General features: G+C 38.1%; 1 protein-coding gene and 1 long non-coding RNA gene across 7 annotated transcripts; both read left to right on the top strand.

Moving 5' to 3' along the window:
• Positions 1–295: 295 nt before the first annotated feature.
• On the top strand, positions 296–4,465 carry LOC133720395 (uncharacterized). Of its 6 annotated transcripts, none has more exons than XR_009851838.1 (10): positions 296–627; positions 1,136–1,259; positions 1,686–1,806; positions 1,968–2,050; positions 2,228–2,380; positions 2,912–3,184; positions 3,426–3,499; positions 3,701–3,776; positions 3,857–3,988; positions 4,191–4,465. It is a non-coding gene; the product is annotated as an uncharacterized LOC133720395 (long non-coding RNA). The 6 variants fall into 6 exon arrangements; XR_009851837.1 differs by having other exon boundaries at positions 297–631; positions 2,912–3,222; XR_009851836.1 differs by having other exon boundaries at positions 297–631; positions 1,968–2,139.
• A 2,764-nt stretch (positions 4,466–7,229) lies between these two features.
• On the top strand, positions 7,230–9,869 carry LOC133727349 (patatin-like protein 2). Its single transcript, XM_062154941.1, has 6 exons — positions 7,230–7,430; positions 7,521–7,702; positions 7,889–8,081; positions 8,191–8,352; positions 8,553–8,840; positions 9,215–9,869. The coding sequence occupies exons 1-6, from the start codon at positions 7,317–7,319 to the stop codon at positions 9,437–9,439; spliced, it is 1,164 nt and encodes a 387-aa protein (XP_062010925.1). The 5' UTR covers positions 7,230–7,316; the 3' UTR covers positions 9,440–9,869.
• The last annotated feature ends 480 nt before the right edge of the window (positions 9,870–10,349 follow it).

Raw genomic sequence — 10,349 nt, 5'->3', positions numbered from 1 at the left:
GTTTTAAGGGATTGTGAGGGACAAATGCATCTCAACCACATGTATTAAATATAAAAGCAGAAATTATAACAATTTAAAACTGTGCATTCACTATTAGAATTATGCCATCAGACATCACCACTATTAAATCGGTCGGAATTTCACGCGATGTAACAAATACATCCTAACATCGGTTTATGAAATATCGATTTCTATTGTGATTATAAACATCGGTCGTTAAATTAACCGATGTGTAAAGTCTCGTTCAAAAAACGCGGAGGGACTAACTTAAAAAGTTTGAGAGGCGTGGGGACCAAATTTTCATTCCCCCCAACACTTGGTATTTTTCAGACAAAAAACTCTCGAACCCTACCTAATAACGACTCCCACTTTGACTACGCAGCTCCTTCACCTTGGTCGACCTCATTCTCCTTGACCTCGTTCTCCCCGACCTCGATCGTTCTACGACCTGAGCTCGTTCTCCGACCCGACCTCGTCCTTCAACGACCCGAGCCACCTTGAGCTCCTTCACTGACCCAGAACCGCCTCGAGCTCCTTCAATGACCTGACCATGAACTCATTCTCCCACTTGATCTCGTCATTGTCCGACCTGAGCCGGATCGAGGAAGTTCTCCGACCGCCACCAGCGTAGGTCCGCTCTCTCTCTCTTCTCTTCACCACCAATGTTGGTTTTCTAGCCGGTTTTGATCTAAAGTTTGGGTATTTTTTGTTTAATTCTTGTGTATTTGAGTTGGGTTTGTTTTTGAATGGCTTAAAGCTCTGATCTTTTGAGCTGTTCATGTCGATTCTATTTTATTTTTGAAACTTTTAGTTCTTAGTTTGGTCTCATGAATTTGGGTTTTCTGTTGAAACTATGGTGCTTAGATTCGTTAATTTGGTCTCATGAATTTGGGTTATGTTGGAACTATGGTGCTTAGATTAATCTTAGTTAATCAGTTTAATAAAGGGCTTTGCTTTTGCCAGATCGACATCATGAAATGTCTTTGATTGTTCAAGTTTTGCGGTTTCTTTGTATTTGTTTCATTATCCAAGCTACTGTCCTTATCTGTGTTATATATTCTGCTAGCTAACTTGATATGTAAATGGTTTATAAGGTTTGATTAACTTTGTTTTCGTCCTTTGTTTTTGTTGTTAGTGGGGAGTTTGAAGGCTAGGACCTATTAATTTGGAATCAAAGAAGTAAAATCAAAATGCCGTGAAACAGGAACTGTGTTGTTTGGTGGTGTTGCTCCGCGCCATACCGTAATTGTATTCACTCGGTGAGACTACACCTTCTTTGTTGTATAGTATGTTTAATGAGTTGGCCATGCCTTTGTCAATTCAGATTATAAGGTGTAGAAATTGATGTAAATATTGAAACTGGGATACCCATTTAGCTCCTGCATCTCATTTTCCATTTATATGCTCTGCAATATTGTTAACAACACTGTAACTATATTTTTTTTCTTTTGGTGTTTATGAATTGGATCTAATTAGTGGATAAACCTCATCTCGATGAAGTGAAATGAAGCAGATTTTTGTTAATTGGAGGGTTGTTGAGACTTTGTTGGATGATTTCATGAATTGATAGAGATAGTATTTTTAGGGGTTTTAGCTGGTCCTTGTATGCTTGTAATCTATGAACATGTATCTGAATTGATTTTGCAATCTAACAATCTGTTTCTTCTATAAAACCTTGATTGCAGGCGTCGGAGAAGAAGCTCGCGAACCCCATGAGGGAAATCAAGGTCCAGAAGCTCGTCTTCAAAATCTCCATCGACAAGAGCAGTGATCGTCTCACTAGGGCTGCCAAGGTCTTGGAGTAAGGTCTGGACTTTTTGAACTTTCATCTCCATATTAGTTAGTCAAGCAACTCACTATGATTTCAAATGAGCTATTTCATAAATGATGTCAGTTTTCTTTTTGAGTTTTGCTTCTCATATATTGTTTTTTTGGTGCTGAATTCATCAATTTCATGTGTGTTAAAGGGTGTGGAACTGTTGCTACTGGACGCATTGAACAAGGGTGCATTTAAGTTGGTGAGGAAGTCGAGATTCTGGGGTTACATCAGGTGTGTATATATATCCGCTTTTTAAATTATGCGATGCCCTTGAAGTCAGGGGAACAGGAATTCCTTATGTCTTTACCCCATGTATTACGGTAATTAAGCAGTCTTATACAATCCCATTTTACACATTTTGAACTTTAAATGGAGGGATTCAGCTAAAACCATGTGATACTTTCGTAGCAGGTTTGCAGGGATCCAAGATGGGGGTAGTTGCTATGAAAGATAGAGTGACGAAGATCATAAGATTGTCCAAGCAATGACTGAGATCATACCTGGTTTGCAAGGAGATATGTCTCCCAGTTTCCAAAAGGGTGCTCCTCATGTTGGTGGAAAGTAAGATTTCTAAGGAGAGCTTTGATTTATTTTTAAGTAGATAAATGAACTGCTACTTTGAGCCACTTTGTTTAGGTTAATTAGGATGAATTATTACATGACTCATGAAGTTCTTGTAATTTCAGACAAGGGCCTCTGCCGGCTACAACTAGCTGTCTTTGTTTAAGTACAATAAGCACATGGGTACTCAATAGTAGGCCACTTAATTGATTAACAACACTTCCAGCTTCACAAGTCTTTTATATATAATGCATACAGTAGGCCTTAGAGGTGGCCCAGTTGGTTAATTGATATAAAACATGAATAAATGAATATTACAACTGTGATCTCATTTACCTGAGTGTTCCTCAGAGTATATTTGGTATATAGTTGACATGAAGTACGAAGAAGTTTCTCAAGCATGTAATCCTTTCAGACGTCTTTGGTCTTCTTGTTTGTCAATGGTTGTTCCATGTTGTTTCTGCTGGTTTTTTCTTCCACCTATGTGGTTAGTGTCTGAAAATTCAGTAATGTTGCTTTTTTGATTTGCAGAATCTTCGCAAGAGCTGCTCAAAAGAATTCCAAAATAGGAGAGCAGTTTATATTGTTTTGATGTTTGTTTGCTATTCTTCTCCATTATTTGTTAATGTTTCTTTTATTTTTCTTGCTTTACAGTCTTCAGGTCTGCAGTTTGAATTCTTGGGTGCTTATCTTGCGGAACTAAGTTTACTTGACTACTGCTGTGTTCGATTCCTACCATCAGTTATTGCTGCATCAGCAGTTTTTCTTACAAGGTTCACAATCCAGCCTGAGGTTCATCCTTGGGTAAGAAACAATGCAGCGGACTTAGTACTTGTGAGCTTGTGAGTTTTATCTAAAGTTGAAATCTTGCAACTTTATACTGCTTGACCAAAACCTTGTAGATGCGGATTGCTATTTTGCAAACGGTTTGTTGTATTATTTCTGGCTATGCCTTTATTTAATATTCTGAGTTACGAATTTTATATTAGCAGCACTTAACTTTTGGTCTTTCTGAAATTTTTCGGATGTTCTATTTATGTTAAAGTGGCAACTATGGTGGAGCCTTGGGCGCCAATGCTTTAGCTAAAGGACTTGAGGGGAACAAGCTAGTCTTTAAGGGTACCTGTCTCATTTACTTCCACTCTGCTTGTTTCATGTTGGACAAATCACTCTGTTAATTGTTCAGTTACTTTGGCAACGATATTTTATGATGTACCTGTAAATATATATGTTGGTGCTTTTAATAAATGAAGTTGCAACAGAAACAGAATGTTATTCATTGCAAGATGTCACAGATTAATAGCTACGGTATACATGCAGGAACTTCATTTACACGGAAATTCTATTGGAGATGAAGGAGTCAATGCTTTGATGTCAGGTTTAGCCTTACATAAAGGTCTGCACTTTGCTCTGTCAATTGCCACTTTCGGTTAACAAACTTTCTCTACAATTTATCTGATATGAGAATTTTCTTAGGTAAAATGACGCTTTTAGACATTGGCAACAACTTAACTAGCGCAAAGGTGCTTTTCATGTTGGTGGATGTATCAAAAAGACAGAGCTTGCTATGGTTGAACTTTTAGATCGATGAATGACATAGGGAACGAGGTAGAATTTTCAAGTTGTTAACTACTGTTATGTTGTTATATTAGCTCATATAGTCATATGTTAGCTCAACATTATCTCTGTGATGAATGATAGCAATGGTAACAGCTATAAAATGTTCATGATAGTCCGTGGTCTTGCAAGTGGAATTTAACAGGAAACATTGCATTTCCATGTTTGTGTTACAATATACTCTCTTTTGCAGGCTTCTCTGGTGCAAAGTTGGAAGATCTTCAAGAATTTTTAGACAATATGAAAACAATGTGAACTATCCATATGATTTCTTCAGTCTTGTAGCGCACCTAATTCGCACCTTTTTGTGGTAGATGAAGTGACTGTAGCAATTGTGAACAAAACTGCAATAGAAATTGCTAGGCTCTTGTAGTAGGTTAATTGGGGTTATATTTTGCCTATTTTGTGAACCATCAAGGATAATGATTTTGGACATAATACTCCAATATTTAAATTACTTTTGTCAAATATGGATTGCATTTTATAGCAGCAGTTACATATTTTGTGGACATCATCCTCATCTAAAGAACATGATGTCTATACATAAAGTTTAAATCAGTTATAACCATAAAAACAGATGTCTATTAAGAGAAATACATCAGTTTCAAAATGAAAATCAATGTCCCATTAACCATGAGAGATCGAATTAAACTTTTGGAACCGATGTGCCACAAACTAGTGCACATTGTGTTTTAGATAGAGATCGATGTCCGGTATAAGTATTGTTATCGATGAAGATCAGAAAACCGATGTGTGAAACAGTATCAGTCATCTTTTTTAAATGAATAACGATGTTAAAATGCATAGTTATGCTGTAGGATAATATTTCTTTAAGCATTGAAGGCAATAAGATGAGGGTTTGACAATATATAAACATACAAGTTTGTTATCATTTAAACGTATTTACATCGATTTATAATGAGGAACCGATGTGTATAATGATATTAGACATCGGCTAAAAACCGATGTCTGGATTTTCCGGACCTTTCTCGTCACCCACTAAGACATCGGTCGGGATTCTTTTTCTCATCGGTTTTTGGCCGATGTCTGAGGGCATTTTTCTAGTAGTGATTTATTTTCAGCTGTCAGATTCACTTGTCCCTCACAATCCCTTAAAAACTGTCCATTAGGTGAGCAGGCCTTCATATAACCCAAATCCCAAAACATACTATTATTATTATTATTTTTTTTTGAAAAAGAACCAGTGGGCGAATATATATTCATCAAAAGCCAGAATAGGTCGTTACATACTCTTCCGCTGCCATTTAGACAAACAAAAAGATAGTGGTAGTATCCACAGTGGTACATAGAAATAAACATACTCATTGTACAATCAAATACCTAGATATGATCCCCCTTTGGTACTACGCTGAAGGCGCTAGAAAGATCTGGCCTTCCCAACCTAACTCTTGACCAGTAAAGTTAGTCGCCTAGAGACCTCAATTGGTGTCAACTAGAGACACTGAGAATTAAGTAGACAAGACCAAGACCAAATACTAAAACTAGATGCACAAAGGTGCGTAGATTGTCCCTGAAAACGGAACCTTATTGTAAAATAGACAAAAAACTAAAAAATATAGTGATGGGCCAAGGGCAAAGCCCTAGTCCAAATTAAAGACCCAATGGGGCATCAAAGGAAAAAGCCCAAAAAACCAAGGCCCATCAGATTTGGAGTAAGGCCCAAAACATCATCATCCACATGTGTTTGCCCGTGCACCACCACCTGCCACCACCATTTCCGCCCTATTCGTATCGCGACGACCCATACTCCAACCAAGCAGCGCCTGCCCGACTATGACGCACCACCGTCCACTGCAATGACCTACTTCGCGCACCCCTCTCCAGGATCGAAAGCCATTGCCGGATCCCCTAGATCGTCACCGCCGCAAAGCTCCTCAGAGCCAAGCCACCGCTCCCCAGATCTGCAGAGCCCCGCCGAAGCATGCCATCCTTGCACGATGCAAACCCCACCCAGCGATGACGTATGGAACTCACCACCGTCACCCATCTGAAGCCCTGAGTTTCAAAACTTCTCTCTAGATCTCCCCGAGCGAATAGCAACTCCCGTCCGGCAGCGGCCCATTAGCGGCAAGGCAAAGCTCACCTAACCCGAGCGCCACCGGACGAGCGAGATTCCGAAAACCTAGACCGAGGGAATTCTGAGTTTTTTGGAGCTCTGCCTTAGGTTTTAAGTCCAACTTTTTTCAGATATTTTTAATGAGCACATCCCAAAACATACTATTGTATACCCTCACTCAGAAAATATACAAGAAGCTAGGGGAGGGAGGAAGGAAGGAAGGAAAGCTCAGGCAAAGGAATTGAGAGTCCCACGAAGATGATGTTCTGGCCAGTGTACCGGAAACAATAATATGCCTATCAAATAAACTCGTGGATTCATATTATTTCTATTTTAAAATGGAAGAATTAATATTAATCTTCTAAATAAGAATATCCAATCTGTTATTTGACTATATATCTTGTTTCATCATTGAAACAAATTATCTCCAAATTGTTCATCATGACAACTTGAAATATGAAAGAAAGCACCAGTACGTACTAGCAAACGTAATTTAAATAGTGTATGTGCATGTGAATAGTATATACATATATATAACTGGATCGAAAATTTTCTTGACCTTACCATGGCATCGTGCATAGTTGGCGATCTCCTAACATATATAACTTGTTAATTTGTTATACATTATTAGCTCATTATTTTACAATAAATTAATTTTCTAAAATCTGTAATTAAAACATCTGATATCAAAAATAAGTTTTTTTTTTATATCAAAAATAAGTTAGTAATTGACAACCAAGTGAGATTCCGATACGGGAAATCTTGACACAACAGCCACGAAAAATTAAAAATTTGGTGGATAATATAGTCAGAAAATTTTGTCTAGGAATCTAACAAAATGTCTAGAACCTCGAGGGGTTGTTACAGATAACTTAATCCGAAAGTGATTAATCTATGTTTTCTTGCACCATGCAACCCCCATTCTCATTATTTAGGTTGAAATGATTCATAATCGATCATGTTCAACAGCATCAACTTATAGATATGAAAAAGAAAAATATCCATAACGTTGAAGATTGGAACTTAATTAATTAATTGGAATATCATGAGGTTGGCAATGATTTTTTTTTTCCTTCCATTTTTTATAAAAGACTTGTGAGGACTGCTATCAATTGATCAAGTAAGTTATAAACATCACAAGTGATCTGGGTTTTCATATTCAAAACTCACATCTGCAAAGGTTGCACTCATCAAACATCATAGTCTTGATTTAGGATCTATATCACAAACTAAACTAACGTCATGACGACTAGCTTGGAAAAAAGAAAGATGGTGACAGTGCTAAGCATTGATGGAGGTGGAATTAAAGGAATCATACCCGGCACCCTTCTTGCCTTTCTTGAAACCAAGCTTCAGGTGTCCTATATATTAACATTCACTTCCATCTTTTATATGTGTTTTGCTTGCTCATTTATAACTTGGTTTCTCTCTGTACATCAAATGCAGGATTTGGATGGTCCGAGTGCAAGACTTGCAGATTATTTTGATATAATTGCCGGAACAAGCACAGGGGGGTTGGTCACTACCATGCTTACAGCTCCCAACAAGGACAATCGACCCATGTATGAAGCAAAGGACATCAACAACTTCTACTTTGAACAAACACCCAAGATCTTCCCTCAAAATAGGTCAGTACGTAGAATGATCTAGATCTATCAACTAGCTAGAAGAAGTAACTTTGTGTAATATTTACTAAAGTTACACTGACCAAATAATGTGGGATCAATATCACATACGGCTACCAAAATTAAGCAAATAAAATTTGGCGAGTATATATAACGGTATATTAATTCTTTATCTGCATCGATATGTAGTCAAAAGAACTTCTTGACATCGATTCAAAGTGCGGTTGGTGCCGTGATGGGCCCAAAATACGATGGGAAGTACCTGCGCACAATGACGAACAAGCTGCTCGGTGACCTTACTCTCAAGCAAACTCTAACCAATGTGATCATCCCAGCCTTTGATATCAAACACCTTCAGCCTGTGATTTTCTCAACCATCGATGTAAGATAACCATAAATTAAGCCATTAATCAATGTACTCTTGAGATATATATATATATTTTTTCAGATTGGTTTTGAATGGTACTCAAGACTAAATTCTTTAAGTACAGGCAAAAGAAAGTTCTCTGAAAAATCCAAAGCTTTCGGATATCTGTATCAGTACCTCTGCAGCTCCAACTTTTCTCCCCGCACACTACTTCGAGGTCAAGGACAGCCAGGGAACAACCCGTACTTTTGATCTCGTCGATGGTGGGGTTGCCGCAAACAACCCTGTAAGTATTTTAGGTTTGTAAAAGTATCCTTTTCGTCCAACAATTAATTGTGTAATGTTAGGTTAATTTTCAGATTGTCATCTTGAATTATTTATCACATCACGTGTGACATACTAACAAGATGATAACATAGCATGTTAGATATCTAGCAATATCACCTTGTATGTATCTAGTCTATTGTAATGGCATAATATCTACAGACAATGATGGCCATAAGCCACATAAACAGAGAGATGTTGAAGCACGGCTCAGAACCAATGGATGCTAATCGGTTGCTAGTGCTATCATTGGGCACAGGCACTGCCAAGTTCGAAGGGAAGTACAGTGCAACCAAGGCCTCAAAATGGGGTTTGATCAATTGGATGTTTGACAATGGGAGCACACCTATGATCGATATCTTTACCGATGCAAGTTCGGATATGGTTGACATTCATGTCTCCACTCTCTTTCAGTCCCTCAATGCCAAAGACAACTACCTACGTGTTCAGGTGCATAAATGAATGGTTCTGTTGACAGATTGACTGTAACAATACAGGACTTGTTTGCTTCTTGTTAATAGTACTTTTGCTGTATGCACATATGGTCAGCAGAACATATAGATCGTGTATATAAAAATATAAGTTATTCCTATAAATCAATTGGAAGCATTTCCTAAGCGCTGAAAGTGCTTTTTAAGTAAGAAAACACTTCAAACTATTTCTAGCACACACATACATACTAGCTTGTGAAAACACTACCAAGAATCCAAGATCGATAGCTATAATATATCTCCCCATGTATAGATAGACATGTAAATGCATGGTGTTTTTTTGTTTGACGGAATAACTTGCCTGAGGCTAACAGTTTGTTGTGAAAATCACAGGATGACAGTTTGATCGGTGAGGAGTCATCGGTGGATATTGCAACGGAGAAAAATCTGAAGAGGCTTGTGGAGATCGGGAATGGGCTGTTGAAAAAGCCGGTGTCAAGGGTAAATTTGGATAACGGGAGGTATGAGAAATCTGAAGGAGAAGGTACCTATGAAGAAGCACTGGTCGAGTTTGCCAAACGGCTCGTGGAGGGGAAGAAGCACAGGCAATACAAATGAAAGTCCCTGGCCACATGCAAGATGGAGGTTCTAGTCTTGCTATTGTATCTTATGTGTGTCTGAAAAGACTGAGTTCAAGTCGAGCATAGTGGAAGAATCTTAGGGTTCAATGGTTTAGGTTCTTCTACGAATGTGCAATCTGTTAATAGATGGATTTCTTGTTTAATTAGTTTCTTAATTCGGATCACTGAACGTGCTCAAGTGAAAGATAAAGCAGTGGTTCTAGATCGACCTTTAGTCAATGTGAAGAATCTTAGGGTTCAATGGTTTAGGTTCTTCTACGAATGTGCAATCTGTTAATATATGGATTTCTTGTTTAATTAATTTCTTAATTAGGATCGCTGAACGCTCTCAAGTGAAAAATAAAACAGTGGTTCTAGACCTCTAGTCAAGGTGAAATTCCTAAAGTCGATCCTGTTGTATGTAAGAGCTGGCAACATATATATAAGGTTGAATATGATGGTCCTTCTCTGTAGATGACTCTAATTATTATTTTGATGACTCAATTACTCAAAAATTAAAATTTTAAACTTATGAGGTGCACTGAGAGAATGCTACTATTTAAGCTTTTAGTCAGTCACCTCGCATAATATCAGAATTGTTGAAGGATATTGACACTTAGTGTGCCTAGTCAAACTAGGATAAGTTCTATAGTTGTAATAGGAGAGGTTTCCTACTCCAAGGATATCTCGACTCGCTTCGTTCCATCACGCCTGCATCGACACGCGCGTGATCCAAAACCAAAAATATGTTTCCCGGAGAGCTCGAATGCCTCGTGGATAGTGCCACTACACATACCATCCTTCGAAATAGGCAGCTATTCCTATGGATGGCGCCTACTCGATCTTCTGTGACTACGATGGCTGGACCATCTCAATTGATTCATGGTCGAGGGCCAGCTCAATTTATG

Source organism: Rosa rugosa, chromosome 1 (assembly GCF_958449725.1).
Source record: "Rosa rugosa chromosome 1, drRosRugo1.1, whole genome shotgun sequence".
NCBI lineage: Eukaryota > Viridiplantae > Streptophyta > Magnoliopsida > Rosales > Rosaceae > Rosa > Rosa rugosa.
The sequence above is the reverse complement of the archived record's forward strand: the minus strand, read 5'-3'. Positions and strand labels throughout refer to the sequence as shown.